This window comes from Chaetodon trifascialis, chromosome 2 (assembly GCF_039877785.1).
Source record: "Chaetodon trifascialis isolate fChaTrf1 chromosome 2, fChaTrf1.hap1, whole genome shotgun sequence".
Lineage (NCBI taxonomy): Eukaryota > Metazoa > Chordata > Actinopteri > Chaetodontiformes > Chaetodontidae > Chaetodon > Chaetodon trifascialis.
The window spans coordinates 9500914-9521238 of record NC_092057.1 but is presented as its reverse complement, the minus strand read 5'-3'; the positions used below and the strand labels follow the sequence as shown (position 1 = coordinate 9521238).

At 42.6% G+C, this 20325-nt stretch overlaps 1 protein-coding gene across 1 annotated transcript; it reads left to right on the top strand.

Annotated features, from left to right (window-relative positions):
* The first annotated feature begins 637 nt into the window (after positions 1–637).
* On the top strand, positions 638–19612 carry mfng (MFNG O-fucosylpeptide 3-beta-N-acetylglucosaminyltransferase). The gene is made up of 8 exons (XM_070979518.1): positions 638–1314; positions 7174–7219; positions 7433–7535; positions 10190–10343; positions 13893–13978; positions 14507–14672; positions 14759–14844; positions 18439–19612. The coding sequence occupies exons 1-8, from the start codon at positions 952–954 to the stop codon at positions 18488–18490; spliced, it is 1056 nt and encodes a 351-aa protein (XP_070835619.1). The 5' UTR covers positions 638–951; the 3' UTR covers positions 18491–19612.
* The last annotated feature ends 713 nt before the right edge of the window (positions 19613–20325 follow it).

Sequence of the window (20325 nt, the reverse complement as noted above, 5' to 3'; positions counted from 1 at the left end):
ATTTGTCAGCAATGTACAGTGTTGTGAAATTGACCACGATGGAGAAATTTCTAAAACTAGAAGCTTCACAGTCTAGACTTTCATTCCATCATTTTAAGAAAAGAATGACCTTTGCTTATAGAATTAAATAGGAAATAATTAAATAACCCCATGTTGTTGTGTATACTGTGTTGTATTCCTAAATGAAACAAGACTAAAATTCAACAGACAAGCTGATGTTGTTTGTGAGGCTGTAAAACTGTCTGTGTGTCACATGCTACACGTGCTGTGTTAATATCAGTCACGAGGTAGGCTGCACCTGATTGGCAATCAGGTCATTAGTGACACCTGGAAATGGTCTGTTTGTGGTGCTTCTGTGGATGAAAAGTCAGGAGGATCATGAATGTCAACCAGATTTCATCACAGTCCTTCAAATACTCAGAAGAGATGCATTATTTTTTATACAAAGCTGAGAAATCTTTGTCTCGTATTATATGATGCACGTTTAACCTGTTCTCAATAAAAGTTAATTCTAACCGGAAGTACACGATAATTCGCAATGTTGTGGTTTATTTTGAAATCAACGACAGGAAGTCCCATAATTTGATTGCGTGTGGCTTGACGCTGGTGGCAGTGAGTGGGCAGACTGTGACAAGTCAAATATAACCCGGTGGCAGCGGCTTTTACACATAAAGTGAGAGGACGTCAGTCGAGTCATGCTGTAGCGCGAATTTCATAAAAGAGATTTGGATTTTGCGGTGATTATTAAATCATTTTGATAAACAGTCTCCAGTCCTGTGAATGATGAGTTGATGAATGAGGAACACCGACGATAACGTTGAGCAGAAGGAAGACGGTGACGAAATGAGTCCAAACCAACTGATTTTATATGATGGGACCGAGGACTTGGTTTTAACGCTTTATGGAATCTAAGTAACTTTTTTATTTTATTTATTTATTTATTTTTTTACCATGCATAAGCGATGGATATGTCGGAGGCTGCCGGTCTTGATTTTCACCTGCTTCATCATTCTTTACGTGGACTTTCAGTTACGCACCAGCAGCCTTCCCAAACTGAGTGCGGCTCACCATCCGTCGCCCGGTGCGCCTCTCAGCTCCATCCAGCAGGCTCCATCCGCGGCCAAGGACGCGCAGAACCCGGCAAGCAACAGCAGCAGCTGGAGCGGAGGTCAGTCGGGTTCTGGGGGCGCACATGTCACCCAGCAGAAACTGAAGCTGGAGGACATCTTCGTCGCCGTGAAGACCACCGGCAGGTTCCACAAGACGCGTCTTGCGCTCCTGCTGGAGACGTGGATCTCCAGAACCAAGGCGCACGTGAGTGTCTGTGCTGTTAAGTGCTGCTTGGAAAATTCTTACATTTTCTGCCCTCAGCCAAATCCACCTGCAGCAGCACAAAGCAGAATAATGCGCCATCTGCAGTGGAACTGGTGGACTTGCTCCATTCTGCACCATCAGAATGGACTGTTGATCCATAAACTGATCATTATGGGAAAGTCCTTTTATTCTTTCGGGTTCAGCTTTTAATTACAAACATTAAAATGTCTGACCCATCGCTCGGCCTATCTGCAGACATGTACTGTAGTTCTAATGAGGAAAGGAAAACGTTCACTTCCTTCCTGCGTTGAGGCTTCAGGTCTGATGATTGACTTGGCTGATCAAGTTGTGTTCCCACATGATTTGGTTGGTCCGTTTACTGGCAACTGATGTAAAGAGTTCAAAAACATACAGATGAAAACTTTCTGAATTCATAGAAACCTTAGAAATGGGATCTGTTTGCTTTTTATAGCTGGATGAAACCTTGATGTAAAAAGGCACAACGTCAGATGGTTTTCTCCAAGGCAAAACTGGAACAGTCATCGCTGTTTCAGGGCTTAGTTTGGTTTTAAAGACTCCAGTGAAGGTGAGATGAGGTGTTGTGGTCAGTTTTTTGTGTGAAAAATTTGACTTGAGAGACATTTTGAGGCTCGGTCAGAAAGTAACAAACCTGTTCGCCTACCTGTATGTCTTTGGATATCTGTCATTCTGCCATAAATCCAGCTGAAAAGGTTTTATTGTAAGAGTTGTGGTATTGAGGGCTGAATTTCAGGCGGCAGTGGCCCAATTTATTCTCTTTCAGTTCACTTACTGTTGAATTAAAAGCTGCTTTATTGGCATGAAACACAAAATAAGTTACTGCCAAAGAAAAATCGACAAATAGCAGCGTAATCAGATTCAAAGAGAATTTTGCTGTCTGTCGGGTTGCTGTCTCTCTCTCTCTCTCTCTCTCTCACACACACACACACACACACACACACACACACACACACACACACACACACACACACACACACACAGTAGGCTGGCTGGTATAGTGCCTGTCTTTGCAGTGAGACTTTGCCAGCTCCACAGTGATAAGTGGCTTGTCAAAACAATACTCAACACTTTAGCAGGAACATTATCTCAGAGTTCAGCATCTTGAATCTCCAGAGCCTTACTTTGTCCAACCTGGCTGGAAAAATCAAAGTTGAGTTAATCTTCAGGATCAATACGGCTCGGTTTTGTTGGCACAGAAATGACGACTCACAGTTTTTGGACTGATACGCAGACACGGCGCAGGGCTTGTTCAGTCAGGAACAGTGAAAGATTTCGCTAGAAATGAATGAATGACTTGGTTTCCAGTGTGTTTTAGTCAAAGATATTGATGATGAATAAAGTATCTATCTAATATATACACATCAACAGCACAATGACCGCTTTGTCACAAACAGGTCTTTCAGACATGCTCTTCGACAACATTTGGTTTCATTTGACTCCATGCTGTGGTTAATGAAACAGAGTTCATTTCCTTTTTTGAAATAAGTGAAACAGATGAGCAGGGATCTGGCAGCTTCTTGTTTTCTGTCTCACAGTGGAGGAACGCTGATCAAGTAAGACGTGCTTTTCTAATAGTGAAAGAGGAACATACTGATGCTGTCACCCACTATCTTTGCATTGGCTCATTAATGTGTTAGAGAATATGACACTGAACAGATCCACTTATATGCTGCACGTATATGAACACATAAAATGACACAAACACAGCAAGAAACACACACACATGCAGGAAGCTGTGCAGGCAGGTTGTCTGGGTCGAGGGGAAGCAGCCGCCGTGTAGTGACTCTGTTAACAATACTGAGACGGAAGCTGGTCATAGAACAGGAAGTGCAGAGGCAGATTGCAGAACAGACTGAACCTCATGTTACCTCCACCCACATACACACACGCATCCTCACACACACACAAACATACACACACATCACAATGCTTTGTCCGTTTTAGAGGGTGAAAAGTCATTTCTAACCAGCTTGGCAGCTGCTGCCGCTAAACGGCTAATCCGCTGAGAGCCAGAAGCAGGAGCAGTGTGACAGAGGCTGTCCCTGAACAGCTCCGTGCTGTAGAATACTGATAATCGCCAACATGATGAAGGGCCTCTGCCCGGCTCTGGGTCCCATGAATCATTTCCCATTAGCAGGTTTAATGTTTGCCTTCTTCACATATTAGTTTAGTGTGCTAGAACGCTAACGTTTGCTGATTAACATAACACAAAGTACAGCCAAGGCTGATGTGAATGTGATATATTTTACAGGTATAAAAAGCAAAATATTGGATAAATTGAAAGTTCAGCTTGGTGGTGGTGCTTGAGGTGAAGTCAGGGGATCACCGAAGTCATCCTCAGGGTTCACCCTCTGGGCACAGCACAGTCGGCTCTGGCTGGTGGTATTCAGTGCGATCGCTCTCCTGGCTGTGATGTCTTAAGAACTGTTGTTAAATGTTAACGTTGAAGAGCTGCATTGTTTGTACTCGGAGGAGCAACAATGGTGAGGCAGTTATTTATTGAATGTGAAAGCACATCAAGAGCTGAAAAGCTTGTCAGTTTAAAATTTGAAGCCTTGTTAAGTGGCTTCGGAGGGAAGCTGCCAGTTATCAGTCTGTGTGACTGCATCTAAAGAAATGGCAGGGATGGAAAACAATGCTGGAGGAAAAAAAAGGAACATTTTGCAAATTTAATCCACTTTTCTGCAAAAGAGCAGCTTTATACACGCTGCACGCAGAGGTTATTCTTACTTTTTTTTTTTTTTTTGGCATATTTGCCATTTGAGTGAGTAATTTAGTGGGGAGTTAATCCAATGGTTTTATGAATAGTGCCTGAATAAATTCAAAAGACTCTTTAAATAGATAGTTTGAATTTGTTTGTTGTTTAAACATAAAGCTGAATTAGCAAGCTACAACTTGTTTATCAATCAGATGGTAGTATGCGTTCTTATGTGTATCATGTATAAGGAATAGTTTGACTGTCTGGGAAATATTTGCTTTCTTTCTGAGAGTTAAATGGTAAGATTTATACCACTTTTATGTCTGTGCAGTGTGCATGGAGGCAGCGTTAAACCAAAATGTCTCGTTTTTTAATTCTATGTGTTCAAGTGTGAGCATAGAAGAAGAGTAATGACAGAAAAGTAAAAGGGAATGTGACTAATTCTCTTTGTTGTTGAGTAAATAGTATTGTAACCTTTACCTTAAAAACATGTTACAAATAACTGATAAGTGACGCCTGAACTACTTTCATGTCATCTGAGTTAACGCTCACCCTGTGATGAAGGTCATGAGACGTGGTTGAAATTCCTGGAGGAAACAGAAAGAGGAACTTCAAAATCTATTGTGAAACTAAACCTAGTTCTAACCTGAAACTAACGCTAACATGAATATGTTTTTTGTCCCCTGATGGACAGGAAGTCTCCACAATGTGAGGGTATGAACAGGTTTTTGTCCCAATAACAAGTTTACAGCAAGCAAGAACAAACATGTGAGAAAGCAGCTCTGTCGCCCTCTACTGGATGGCAGCAGATCAACACCTCCCTCTTTCTGATCCCTTTGACCACCATAAATTTGTGGAATCAGAATTATTCCTGTCATCAATATAAAATAACAAACCACTCGTTTTTTTTTGTTTTTTTTTTTTAAAGTAGAGATTGTTTTTCTAATCTGATCATGTAATCCAGGGATTACAGTCATTAGCTGGAGCTGCCTGGAAAGCTTCTCTCTCACTCCATGTCTCTCATTCATGCTGCACACACACACACACACACACACACACACACACACACACACACACACACACACAATCACTGTCACTATCATTTGTAATTTACTGAATAATTAATTAATAATAAAAAGAATTAACTGAGTTATCAATAATAATTAATTTACTAATAATGCTGTCATGTTTACTTTTTCCTTGATTTGAATATTTCTATGCAACATTTCCAGTTTAACAGATTTTCTCTCTGCGTTTGACCTCTTCTTCACTCTCCACAAACAGCCGCATTTCATTTAATAGTTCCTATGAAAAAATAAAAAGAGCTTTTGGAAAACAAAAGGCCTGCCAGACAACCTTCTGTCACCTTGAATTTCCTCTGTGCTTTTTGGATTTGAATACAGCCAATAATACAATCACTCATCTGTATTCTGCCCTTTCCTTCTACGTAGGTTTGAGAGCATACCGTAAAACAGGCCTCTGATGGACATTTAAATTCATGAAGGTGATGTGACTGACACGAAAAGTTTTCCTCTTCATATTGGTTCTGAAAACTGGTCGTTAGTTGTGTGTGAACGAAGCACAAAATACCTGTATTCACATTCTGATGTAAGATCCATCTCTTATCGCTTCTTTGCTCCATTATTTTCTTTCCTCTCAGCGCATCTATCAAAACGATACAGGCCCATATGTTGCAGTCACTCAGACAGAGCTCCTCTAAAATGCTTTAAAATGCTTGAAACACTTTAGCATTCTTGCATTCAAACCAACAGGCAGCGAGACACATTAATGCATCTCCAGGAGTTGAATAAAACATGAGTTATGGTTTGTGTTTATCTCATCTAACGGGTGATTTGTCCCACTCTGAGGTTATTTAGTGCCCGTCTGGCAAAGAGAGTCGAACACACCGCACGGTTCAGCCTGAGGGGCTTCGGAGATGGAGTGTGACGCAAGGGTTGCTTGTTCAAATCCCTCGGTACGAGCCTCCCCAGCCCGAGTGACTCAGGCAGACAGATTGCTATCTGTTAAGTGAAGTGACTGCCAGATGAATCTGGCACAACTGGCTGTGAAATTTCTGAACTGTTGGCGAATTTTAAAGGAACCAGGAGTGATTTTGCATTTGAATCAAAAAAGAAAAAGCCAGATAACGTGATCCATACTTCCAGGCAAGTCAGCAAATATGTGATAAGTGATTTTCTCAAATTTTCCATTCTCTAATTACTTTTGAGATGAATAAAGACATTTTACTTCAAGTTCATTTAATTCTGTTGAAAAAAGTCAGTTAAAACAATTAGATGGCATATTCCTACAACCATGTATATTCCTTCTTTCATCTGGTAAAAGGTTTTCATGACAAGTGATGCTAAGTTTCAGCAGCACTTCCTTCACGGTTTTGTATTCAAAGATAAATAGTACGGTAAATATTTATTTTCTAAAAAGTATTATTAATTGACACAAGACAAAATTGATCTGCCCTTTTTTAAAATTCTTATGAAGTTTAGATTAGATCCTCCAAAAAGAGTAAAATAAGATTAAGTCAGCATCATGGAAGCCTGAAAGGTTGAGTGTTTTCACAATTTTACACCACCAGAGGTCAGTGTTGTACTACAGATCTATCTATCTATCTATCTATCTATCTATCTATCTATCTATCTATCTATCTATCTATCTATCTATCTATCTATCTATCTATCTATCTATCTATCTATCTATCTATCTATCTGGTTGAGTGACAGGCTGTGAGAGCAGCATTGTGGATGTTCGAGGATTATTTGACTCGTATATCTGCCCAATAAGAAATTGACTTGGCCATTTAGTGCCCCTCTGACCACTTTGGATTATAAATGTGTGTGTGTGTGTGTGTGTGTGTGTGTGTGTGTGTGTGTGTGTGTGTGTGTGTGTGTGTGTGTGTGTGCTTGCAATGAGCTCAGAGTGGGGAACCTTGTTTTCATCACATTGAATTTGCTCCATTCAAAACGATATTGATCCGGGGTGTATGAGCATGTTTGTGTTCGCCCCTTAATGAAGGGGCATTCAGGACGTTCTTTTACATGAGGGTATGATCAAAACTGGTGTGTTTAAATCCCTTTCTCCTCTCTCTTTGCTTGTTTGTTTCTGTCTAGACATTCATTTTCACAGACACAGAGGATGAAGATTTGCGTTCAGAGGGTAAGCAGGACAAAATCTCAAATTTAGACTTAACAAAAGTCCACAATCATCAATATCTGCCGTATATAAGCATGTGGATACACCTCTGAAAATGGGGAAATCCAGCCGACTAAATCAAACACACACATCTCCCGCTTCTCTCTCTCTCTCTCTCTCTCTCTCTCTCTCTCTCTCTCTCTCTCTCTCTCTCTCTCTCTCTCTCCCTCCCTGCAGGTCTTAACATGGTGGTAACAGGCTGCCAGTCAGATCACAGCCAGCAGGCTCTGTCCTGCAAGATGTCTGCAGAGTACGACGGCTTCATGGCCTCAGACAAGAGGTGAGGCAGATTCAGGTCCGTCTGTCATCGCCCACACCGGACTCAAAGACTGGATTAAGATTCCAAATTTTAATGATCACTGTGGGGAAATCGGACTGTTACTGCAGCGGGTGGTGCAAGGGCAATCAAAGAAATCATTAATCTTCTAGGGTTACATATTACCACAATCAGATGTAAACAGGGGTAACCTCTGAAATAACATCTTGCTGACTATTGTCTTCGTACTGTTTTCTTCATCTGTCCACCAGATGCCCTTTTCCCACCTGTCCCAATCACCAGACTCCCACACCCACCTGCTCACCTGTTGCTCATTCCCCAATTACCACCCACAGTATTTATACCAGCCCCTTTCCACCTGCTCCTTGCACGATCATCCGAACTGCTTCATGCCTTTGCTTTCCAGCCCTGAGCTGTTTACTCTGAAACAATGTATTAGTTGATTTGTATTTTCTATTAGTGATTTGAATGTGCAAAGTAACTAGTAACTAATGTTGTCAAATGAATGTAGGGGAGTGAAAAGTACAATATTAGCTGCCAAAATATAGCGGAGTAGAAGTATAAAGTGGCATAAAAACCTCAAATCCGTACTGGAGTAAATGTACTCAGTTACATTCTACCATAAGAGCTTACAAACATGTGTCTCAGCTGGGTTTTTATCGCGGTTTGTGACACACGGCTTCTTGCCTGTTCACAGTCAGCTGTTGTGAACAGTTTGGGGTAGAGATTCACGAAAGTCAACATTTCTGATCAGAAACAGAAACATGCTTAAACATTTTGAAAGACTCGCAAAATAACAGCTTTGTGGATATGTGCAAATATCTCAACGGCGACCTTTTCAAGACGGTGGTTGAATGAATCAGAGAGGGAGGCTGTGTTTGTCAATGAGAGCATGCACAGCTGCATGTAAATAGAATATCAGTGAAATTTTCATTTTCATAATCTATGTAAGCGCCTGAGTGGGAATATTGTCTTTTTCTGAATAAGGGCAAAAACTGGAATTTTCATCTTTAGCCTGCGATGAGGAGTACTTCAAGGTGTCAATACTTTTGGTCTCATGTTTCTGTTTCACTATTGGCCTTTTTTTGGGTCATTCCAACAAAAGAGGACAATTCGGGCAAATATAATATACAAATAAAGCGTCAAAGGAGTATTTTTACATTAACAATGAATCGCTTTAAAAAACCCACCATGACGACCTGCCCAGCACCAAACGCCAGACAGACAGAGTTAGCAACTAGCACGTGAACATGCTGCAGCACTGAACATCTCAGGAGGCAGACAGCTCTCCCAGAAGTGGGTGGAGACCAAAAACGGAGTTAGAAGGACAGGGAACACTGGACGTGCATTTGGCAGATAGACAGAAATATGTAAATGAATGCAAGTGTTGTGTTGATAGCATCTTTCCATTGCCCACAAGTGGCCAAAAAGCTAAAAAAAAAAAGTTAACTCACTGAAAAGAAAAGCAGTATTTTGGGAAGGCTACATCTTGTATGAGATAAACACACTGTGATTTGTTTTATTTCATTTCCTTGAGGCTGCCATACAGGATATTGAGCAAAGTGTTAATCGGTAATATTTTTGATTTGTGGAAAACACTATGAGGCCCAGCAGTTTGCGGCTGGTGTGCCGATTTGTTATTAGGATGGCTGAGAAAATAAAAGAACGTGTCAGTTGGATTCTAGGGCCCATTTTGTTGTTTGGACTGAAGGAGGAAGTGAGGCTGTTTGGTTTGGATGGAAGCCTTTCGTGTTGTTGGGCAGCCGTTAGCATGGCAGAGGATACAAGACAGCACTTCAGTTTGGTACCAGCAGCTTTGCAATTTGGCCTCTAATGTTGCAGCAAGAGTCTGTTTGGTTTTGGAAGGAGGCTTTGACATCATGTCCAGTCATTAAGGTGGCAGAAGAAATCAAACAGCTTGATCGCTCACGGGGTAATGAAGTGATGCTATGAGGACAGCAGGAAATCAGAGGTTTTTCTTGCATTTTTTCTTTTTCTTTAACACTTTGTGAAAGAAAAGCTTGTTTTGGGGAGCAGTAAGACACATCTGTGATACAATATTCAAAATATTCTCCACTTACAAGCTTTTTCAGAGCATTTTTGACTGTATCCTATAGATATCCGACCATCCTTGAACAAAGCGATGGGTTATAATATCTGTTTGTTATCATGTGACCCAAGTTCCAACTTCAGGAGATGACACTGTAATTAGCTGCATTTAATGATGAATTCCATCCATTTGAGTTTTTGCTTTTTATTGTTGAAGCTTGGCGGTCTTCCATACGAAGTCCCAAAAAATATATTTCACTCATGTTTTACTCTTGCTGCATTGTGTCAGAAAAGAATTTGATTAAATTCACAAATCTTGAAAGATAAAGTCATTTAGAACATCCAGGCAACATTTTAAGGAAACTGGAAGCACGGATACAAAAAAACAACAACCTCAGGCACGATGATACAACCAGAAACTTTTGATTTTACAGCCAAAAAAAATGTAAGTGCTTGAGAATTGTAGTTTGATTCATTTTGTACCAAAATAAACCAATAAAAGAAGAAAATTCAAAATCAGTCTGGCTGCAGACGTCAACCGGACCCCGAAATCAAACACCCATTTTACACTTTAACTGTTTCCTGGTCTTCCCTCTGTGGCTCCTCAGGTGGTTTTGTCATGTGGATGACGATAACTACGTGAACCCGGAGGCCCTCCTCGCCCTGCTCTCGGCCTTTCCCCAGGACAGCGACATCTACGTGGGCAAACCGAGTCTGGACAAGCCCATCACTGCTCACGAGCTGCTGGAGGGCAATGCAACGGTACTATAGACCAACAATCCATTTAACTTTAGCTACATTCAACGTCTCATCAGCAAGTGATCAGATCCCAGGTCACTTCATGTCGTCAGATAAGCAAACATATACATTGAGAAGGTTTTACACTGTGAAACAATTGTGTGCACACAAACCAAAACTCTGGAATCTAGTGCATGTGCAAAATATGACTGAATGAGGAAAAACCTGACAGAAAATGAATGTTTTGGTCATCGTCAGCACAACTTAAAGACAACATAATTCTACGTCCATTTCCATGCTAACAAATCACAAATCCTCAAGTTTATTTTTTGATTGGAAACCCTCCAAAACAGCATTTACACCACAGCACCCTGAAGCCTCCCTGAAACCCAGACAGAATTGAATTTATATGGGCCAACGACTCTTTAAGGCAGGGTGACCCCTCTGTGATATGTGACTGTCTTTAACGTAATCCCACACGATGTATTTTCTTGCTGTCCTGCGTTTGTTTGCTTCCCTTTTCCACCTCAAATTCCTTTATGTAAATGATAAGAACGATGGCCAGACCTACAAAAATGTGACAGAATTATTGAGAAAAATGTTTTTATTTCTCTCACATTTTTGTTCAGTTCTTCTCTTTTTTTGCTTTCCCCTCTTTCTCATGCTCTTCATTGATGCCCTGATGCTCGTCTGAGGTTACTAATGAACTGTAAAACAAAGCTGAGGTTTCCTTTAATTGCTTGTGTGGCAAAAACGCAGCCCAGGACAGTTTATCACTGCCATTCAAAATCCATACTTACACTTTCCTTCACCACTGAAGGGACATGAAAGGAAGATGCCATGGCTTTTATTCACATGGGACGCACTTTCAGACTGATGTAATCAATGAATGATTAGTAGCTTGTTGGGATAGTGATTGGTGGTAAAGCGCACACACAGACACACACACATCTCCATCACTTCTGGGGACGTTGCATTGACTTTGACATTGATTTCCTGGTGACTGAACCTAACCATAACCACTGCTTACCCAACTTTAACCCAAGTCTTCACCCTAAAATCTAACGATTTACATTGTGGGGACTTGCGTTTTGTCCCCATAATGTAAACAAATGTATGTCCCCACATTGTGAGGAATACATGGCCATACACACACACACACACACACACACACACACACACACACACACACACACACACACACACACACACACACACACAATGAGGAAGACTCCCTGGGGGAAGGAGGTTGTCAAACTGCAGGAGGTCAATAGTTTGCTTTTGGAATTCACACACAGCTCTTCACAGGTGTGTGTGTGTGTGTGTGTGTGTGTGTGTGTGTGTGTGTGTGTGTGTGTGTGTGTGTGTGTGTGTGTGTGTGTGTGTGTGTGTGTGTGTGTGTGTGTGTGTGTGTGTGTGTGTGTGTGCATGTGTGTGTGTGTGTCATTGAGTTCACATGCTTTACAGTAGAATTAATGCTCCTAAAGTGCATCCTGATTCCAGCAAGCTCTCTGAATAGCATGTCACCCCCCCACCCTCGCCCCCGCCCCCTTATGTCTCTCTCTCCTTTCTCCCTGCATTTTTCAATCTCTCTCACTCATTTCTTGAAATTACTCTCTCCATCTCCCTCGTGTCACATTCTCCACCCTGATTGCACCCATTTACACCGAAAAATAGATCTTTATTTATCTTTTCTTCCTAACTCTTTCTCTCCCTCTTCCCTTCCTCCTTCCTTCTGTTCCCATTGGTCTCTTTCACTTTTCTCTTCCTATTTTTCATCATCTCCATCCTTTGCTGAGATTGGATGGGTGATGGAGAAAACAAAAACGAATGTCAGGCTCCTTTCTGTCTCCTCGCCTCTTTTTCTTACATTTTTCGATTTCCTGTCACTACTGCGAGGCCGAGAGGAGGATGAGAGAAGGAAGGAGAAAAAGGCAGGAAGGGATGGAAAGGAAAGGTTACAATAAAACAAAAAATGGGGAATTAAAAGAGAGCATACCAAAGGAAATAAATTGTTAGATTAGGGGGGGAATGACATAGAGGAAAAGAAATTAAAGGAAAGGAAAGCAACGGCCTTTAACACAAAAAGGAAGGAAATGAAAGATAAAGATCCATAGAATGGAAAAGGATAAGAAATATTGAAAAGGTGGAAGATGAATGGGAAGGAAGACAGAGAGGTGCAAGGAACAAGTCAGGAAATGGGAAAAAGAAAGAACATAAGGAGAGGAAATGATGCGCATGTTAAGAAAAGGAATGGGAAGGAAGGGAAGACGGAAAGGGAAAAGGAAAGAAACTGAAAGGAAAGGAAATGACAGAAGGGAAGCAAATGCCAGTAATAAAGGAAAAGCGATAGTGCAAAGTGAAATGATAGAGAAGTGGATGGAAGGATAACAAAAGGAAAGAGCAAAGGAAAGGAAGCAGGTAGAAAGAAGCGAACAAAAGAAAAAACACAAAAACAATTGAAAGAAAACAGAAGTTTCCTTCCTGCGACTACAGCCTGCACTAAACTCCTAATCTCACTGTGACGAACACACGAACAAACCAGCAGAAACACACATTCCCTCCTGGAAAATATCACCTGAACAGTTTATACCACAGGAAGTGCAAAGGAAACATAGCAGCAGCTGGAGAAATGGCTGAGAGTGAGCAGATAAAGACACGCAATTCATATCAGGCTGGTTTGGAAAAGGCCAATCAATCAATACGAGTGTGAGGGGAAACCAGAGAGGGAAAGAGAGGTATTACACTTTATTGTTTAAGGTCAGTGATACAGGCACTCTTTCTCTTCTGTATTTCTTACCTATTACAGTGTGTGTGTGTGTGTGTGTGTGTGTGTGTGTGTGTGTGTGTGTGTGTGTGTGTGTGTGTGTGTGTGTGTGTGTGTGTGTGTGTGTGTGTGTGTGTGTGCAGACTTTGTACATTTTAAGTTTTAAAGGACTTTTATTCCCATATATACACACATATATACCGTAGATGTGTGTTACTATATAAACTATGTGTTTATGTGTGGAGACGCACTATCAACTTTTATGTTATGCTGCTGGCTGGAGCATGCATAGCCATGTTTAGCCCACAAATGAAAGAAGTAGTGTTTTCAACAAAAATGGAAAGCAAAGGTAATAAATAGTGGATGATCGGGCAAGGAGCAGCCGGAAATGGGCTGGTATAAATACTGTAGGTGGTAATTGGGGAATGAGGAACAGGTGAGCAGGTGGGTGTGGGAGCCAGGTGATTGGGACAGGTGGGAGAAGTCTGAGGGCATCTGGTGGACAGATATGGACAGTTCCAAAGTAATGCATTTGCCTGGGGGACGTGAGAAATGGCTAGAGAGAGGGATCGAGAGGCAGATTGAGTAAAATAAAGAATAATGATTGAGACAGAAGCAGCCATTGTTAAGTTTGTATTCCATTTAGAAAGTGGAAGCTACACAAGATAAGCTAACCAGCTTTCCCTTGGGAAGAAGACACTAGTCACAAGTCCCTCTGTGCCAACACACTGCACCTGTTGAAATGAATCTGAATGTGAATGAAATGAATGCACAGCATGTGTTCATGTCTGTGTGTTTTGTCTCAGAGGGAAGTTCGGTTCTGGTTCGGTACTGGAGGAGCTGGATTCTGCCTCAGTCGACGGCTGGCGGAGAAGATGGCTCCGTGGGCCAGGTATGCAAGACCCGATACTCACTGCACATGTGTGTGTACACACTCTTGTTACGGTTTCCTGCAGACACTTGAATGCACCACCATTCAAAGACAGTCCTTCTTCAGCTGCATTGACCAGCAGCATAACTTCGACAAAAAAATATAGCTGACTCAAAGTGAATAATCACCATTATCTAAAGTAAGTGTCAGGTCTCTGCAAGTTTGTTTTTATACTGCTCTCAAGGAATTGAGACTAATGGCTGCGCAGGGCTAGAAGGAAGGGAATCAATCCAAAAGTTTACAGAGTTCTTTGGGAAAGGTCAGCAGTAAAGTACATGCAGTCAGTGGTTAATGTGGCCAAAACATGCACCATTTTGGTATAAAATGAGTCACCAACAGTGTCAGTAAAGGATGAAAGTGGGACAGTTTTATAATTTTTCTTTTGGAAAAGTTCAGAACTAGAAGTGCAATGTAGTGTAGAGTAATTTAAAGTCACAATCCGTGATTGATCTGTGAATATACATGTATGTCTCTGTCTGTCTGTTTCAGCGGCTCCCGGTTCGAGCAGACATCGGCGGCGATCCGCCTCCCCGACGACTGCACGGTGGGCTTCATTGTGGAGAAGAGGCTGGGCATCTCCATGGTCCACTGTCCTTTATTCCACTCCCACCTGGAAAACCTGCTGCTCATCAGCCACAGAAGCTTACCGCACCAGGTCATGACCCGCACATCAACACACACAGAAGTACCGGCACATGCGCTTCTTCTAACGGTTGAGCGTGTGTGTTTTCTCCACTGCAGGTGACTCTGAGCTATGGGATGTTTGAGAACAAGATGAACAGCATTGAAGTAAAAGGGAGCTTCTCTAAGGAGGAAGACCCCTCCAGGTTTGTCTGGACCGTCACTGACTTATGAACACATCTGCCCACATCATGCTGTGTAGTAGGGGTGGGCAAAAATATTGATATGGCAATATTAATATATGGCAATATTCAAATTTTGAATATCGATATTGAATCGGAAGACCAAGTATCGCGATATATTGCCATATCGATATTTTTGCCCACCCCTACTGTGTAGTGTGTTTGATAACTACTCTTCTGGTTGGTGTACACAGATATGTGTATACGTTACCTGCTCAGGCCTACTTGCTTATGTGTGAGACAAGCACAGATAATTTCCTCACATGACCCAAGACCCATATAGATGCAGATTCATGGTTTATATGGTCAAGTGGGTCCTCGTTGAGCGCAGTTCTGTTACCGCAAGTCCCAGGTCTATTTAACATTAAGCGCAATGCCAGAGTATCTGAGAAGACCGGGCTGTGATCAGACAGCAATGTTCATGATGGGAGTGCTCTGTGTGTGTGTGTGTGTGTGTGTGTGTGTGCGTGTGCGTGTGTGTGTGTAACATTGTAACATAAGGATGTGAAAGTGCGGCCGGAAAATAAGGTGAAATAAACTCGTCTCTCGTCTCGGAGAGCACAGATGGGACCAAATTAGCAATGCTAGCATTAGCAGCCATGGCAACAAATGAGCAATCGTTATTATAGTTCAGAAGGGCAAACAGTCCGAGTTGCCTTAATTATGATCTGATAACTGATCTGATCAGAAGGTAGTCGCATTTGTCAGCCAGGCCTGCTGCGACATCCACCACAACATGATACTCAGCATTGACCAATCATACGCTCTCTCCAGAGCGCAGTCAGGTAAATGAGGCGAAGAGGAGGAGGAGGGATGCTGAGGTTGCTACTGTCAGGTAGGACAGTAAAACAGAAGAAGAGTTGGTTGTCCTCTCTGTGCCACCCAGGAGCACATTCATGCCATCTTTTCTTTCCTTGCTACACAAGACCACCGACATCACACACAACGCTTCTGTCGCCGTGATTGACAGTTGCTTCTCCCCAATGCACTCTGAACCCCAGCCTGTTGGTGAAGTAGGAGAGATGGCGCTGTGATCTGACATGGTGACCGTTGTCAAAGACAAAATTATTGTGTAGTCTGATCTGGGCATTTGGGGGAAAATACATGTACAGCTTTTCCTGACAGTGGGGCTCAATGAAAGGTCACGGGATCATTGAAATCAGAAAGGTTTAGTCCACTAACAGCATGAATGTGTGCCCACAGTTAGCTTATGAGGTATATTCTGTGCCAAATTGACATTTTGGCCTGATGGGGACACAAGACTTTCCTGCCTAACTGTGTTAAGGCAGGATTTGGACCTACTATCATACTGACAGAAATGGATAATGAAAGGAGACTCCAGGTATGCTGGAGCTGGGTCCAGTCCTGGGAATAGCGTTTGGGGCACGAGGTACTGAGGTGGAGAGCAGTTCAGAGATACGCTGGAGCGCACAGAGCTCAGGTGGTGTGAGTACAGCGTTGAGGTACATGTCGTGGTAGACACACAGGTGAAACTAGGTGGTGATGGTGGTGGATTTGAGGCCCGAGGAGAACTCACTGAGCAAAAAGGAAAAAGACACAGGAGATCAAGCACTGGTAATTCACACGAGAGAAACAAAACCAAATGTACACTTAAACTCGCAGGTAGCTCTAGTAAACAGCCAACAACACCACTAAGCACCAGAAACAATCTGGCAATGAGTCCTCTGCAGTCCACAGTCTTTGTGATGAGTCCCAGCTGTGTTGGAGCCAGCTCCCAAGCCACCTGGAGGACCACGCCCAGCCTCGGCCAAGAAAGGAAACGCAGGAAGCAAAGCCCCACACCTCTCCACAGTACACAAGGAAATAAGTGAATTTCCCAAACCACCACACAGAAAACCATGATTGTTTTTGGGGTCCAGTTTGGACCAGTTTACATTTGTTGTGGACAAATTTTGTGGAGTCCTAGATATTATTTCATGGACCAAAGTGACATGAGTCACTAAAATAAAATTTTCCTGGAAATAAACATTTAAATCAAGACATCAACTATTAAGCACAAGTGCATATTATTAATGAACTTTAAGCCTGATTCGCCAGTAGTTCATCTCGCTTCTTCACTGTGGGCTTCTCGGCTTTTAAAAAATTCCCAGCACTCAGTATTGCTGCTCAGATGATCCGAACCGAAGACGTGACACCCCTTTAGCTCCAGTTCATCTTGTTCTCTGTTCAGTCAGAGATAAAAGCAATTTGATGTAACACAAAGGAACAACAGATGTGTTTGTCTTTCCCAGTCCTCGCCATCTCCAGCTGTAAGAACATATCACCACAAGCGCTCCTCAGCGAGCTCTTTCCATTTGTTTCCTTCCACTGGTGTCGCACAGAGTTACGTTTAACATCGCCGCAGCCTTAAAGGTGCAGGTCAAATGTTCGTCTGCCTGTACAAACCCAGTCCCTCAAGTTCCTAAACAGATTTTGTTTTATATCTCAGCCCAGCATATTTGTGGAAATCAAGTTTGTTTTTCCAAAGAAATCAGGTCAAGAGTGTAGCAGCGTGAGATTTGCAGACAGCGTCGCAGAGAGAGAATACTCGTCAGAGGGAAATGCAATCAATAATAAATTATAGGAAAAGATAAAAACCAAGTTGTGTGGACAGTCTGGGACACAGTCAGGAGTCAGTGCACTTGACAACAAGTTGCTGACATGGTTTCAGAGTGAGGGACAGAATATCAGATATGTCCTGTCCCACAGCACAGAAAGAGGGGTTAATGAAATTCTGTGAAAATGGGAGCAAAAGTGTTTAAAACTTCCAGGATTCAGATGAAATACTAATCATTTGTTCCTTTCCACCAGTTTTCTTTTAAAAACCTGGACCAAGTTGCTGAGATCCCAAACAAATAGCAAAGCATAGCGTCCTTGCCGGAGGTTAAAAAAGAAATCACAAAGAGGCATAAACATCCTGGGTTTATGATTTTATTGCACGACGTCTTCATTAGGTGTCTCTGCCCGACTATTTTTAGCTGCTGAAGCCTCCTCTCTTTCTTGTAGTGGCAGATCATCTGTATCAGTGCTGTCGCAGTCTCTACTGGCTGCTCACAGAGGACAGTACAAAGTCACAGATAACTTAATGTACCCTTTAACACACACTGCACACTGACAGACACCACAGCTCACCGTGCATACTCCATTATATATGGACTTGAAATGAACAGCGATGCTAACCTTCTAATGTAATTTAGCTGGAAGCCTGTTGTCCAGGCGACCGAGGATCTGATTCACCCGGTCTCACCTTTAAATATCACCGAGACCACTTTGATGCTTGTTGTTACCTTAGAAAAAAGATCTCAACACGTCATGTCTGTCGGGCAGCCACCTGTTTGAGATGCAGCTCACTGATTATTATTATGCGATTTTATGAGGTCACATTTACTGGGATTTACCTGAGCCTTGTATGTCCATGCGAGTGCCAGATTTGGGCCATGATCCACTATTTGCCGATCAAACAGAGAGAATAAAGTCTCCCAAACATCACTAACGGAGAGTCGAGCATGGTTTTAAAAACTGCTCAGAATCATCAATCATCATGTCTGTCCTCTGCAGGTTTAAGACTGTCCACTGCATCCTGTATCCGTTCACCAGCTGGTGTCCTTGAGCTCTTCATAGGGGACTACAGCGTCACAGGATGAGGCTGCTGATCCTGCTGGTCGAGGTACTTCTCCTGGGTATCGTCTGAATGCAGAGAAGACTGATGGATTTGATTTGAAGGAACGATCCGAGAAGCGGAAAGTAGAAGCGAAGCTGTGGACAACAGAGGACTCGAATCTGTTCTCCTTCTGCGCCTGCTTAGAGCGATCAGATGGACATTCACCGACTCAGAAAACAGGATATTAACAGGATCTTGACTCTGAACTGGGAACAGTTTTCTCTTCCTCAGCTCTGTTCTGTGAAGAAAATGGGGACTTCATGTGTCTTCACTACTGAATGGTTTTGTTTTTTCTGTGGGAGTTAAGCACTTAAGACATGAAATTGTAAATACTTCTAAATTCTGTTTACATTGATTGCATTTAGATTTGTATGTTGTCGCCGGTTCAGTTTGCATGTTCTTCCTGTGCATGCGTGGGTTCTCTCCGACTTCCTCCCACAGACCAAAAATATGCTCATTAGGTTAACTGGTGACTCTAAATTGTCCTTAGTTGTGAGTGTGAGTGTGAGCGTGAATGGTTGTCTTTCTCTATATGTTGCCCTGCGATCGGCTGCGACCGGCCCAGGGTGCACCCCGCCTCTCGCCCAATGACAGCTGGGATAGGCTCCAGCCCGCCCGCAACCCCGAAAGGGATAGTCGGGCATAGATGATGGATGGATGGATGGATGGATGGATGGATGGATGTTGTTGTTTGATATTTCTTGATGGTCCCAAAAATTGTCAAAATATTAAAGTTGATGATTTAAACTACACAGAAGATGCAAATAGCCGGGCTTCAGCAGGCTTATTTTTAGTTTTCACTGATGTTGTGTGTGCGTGTGTGTGTGTGCATGTGTTTTGTTATGAAGGGGACTGCGTCCTTGTGCCTATGAAGTCTGCAGACACTGACCCATTCTGACCCACCCCATTCTCCCTCCTTATCCGAACCTCCTGTTCTCCCTCCCTCCTTTTCTCACTTCCTCCCTTCTTTCCTCCACCCCTCCATCTGTCTCTCTGTTTACTCAGTTTTGTCCACAGTCACCGCGCTGCCTTCTCCAAGGCCACGGCTGAAAGTAAACTCAACTTCCACTCATTCTGTTGCCTCAGTTGAATTTATTTACTTATTTCCATCTCGGGTGAAAACAACAACAATGAGCCACCAAAAGCGTGAAGAAGATCACCGCTGACATGTCTGACACCCGCTCTCCACCGTGGGCTTAAAAACTAGCTCACATTTGCAGGCAAATCTTATCGAGCTGGAAAGACCAGGTTCAGAATAATAATATGAATCTCACAATGGCGTGGACACAATCGAATGTTAGTGTTGAAACAGGAGGCTGAGGCTATGCGCCGAGAGATGACACCGTGCTGCCAGTGGCCCACAGGTTGCTTGTTTGCTGTGAATGGAGATGTGATGAATACAGATACGCTGCCGAAAGCGTCTGGGGCTGACCTTGTGTGAAGTGGATGGAACGTGGTTGCGAATGTGCAGGAATGAGTGTGTGGCCCTGACCCATCTCCACGGGAATACTGAGACCCATCATGTGAAGTAAATAACACAAGTGTTTGAATGCAAGCTGAAAGTTCGCTGTGAGCGTGAAATCAATTTGCCGCGGTGGTTACAGAATTAACTAGTTTTGTGTTCACACTTTTCAAAGTGTTTTTTGCTCTTGTAAATGGAAAGCAAGATGATAAGCAGTGTTTAGAGGAACGTGTGACCAATGAGGATTTGTTTCACTGGAGTTGCACATACTGAGTGGAACATTTGGAGGATGTGTTTTCATCTAAAGTGCTTTACACAACCA

What these genes read in the sequence shown, in the direction of transcription:
- mfng (XM_070979518.1), top strand. Translation starts at nt 952, where the DNA reads ATGCATAAGCGATGGATATGTCGGAGGCTGCCGGTCTTGATTTTCACC. An exon ending in TGAAGATTTGCGTTCAGAGG is followed by an intron (nt 7,220 to 7,432) that starts GTAAGCAGGACA and finishes CCCTCCCTGCAG; the next exon opens with GTCTTAACATGGTGGTAACA. An exon ending in ACAGAAGCTTACCGCACCAG is followed by an intron (nt 14,673 to 14,758) that starts GTCATGACCCGC and finishes TCTCCACTGCAG; the next exon opens with GTGACTCTGAGCTATGGGAT.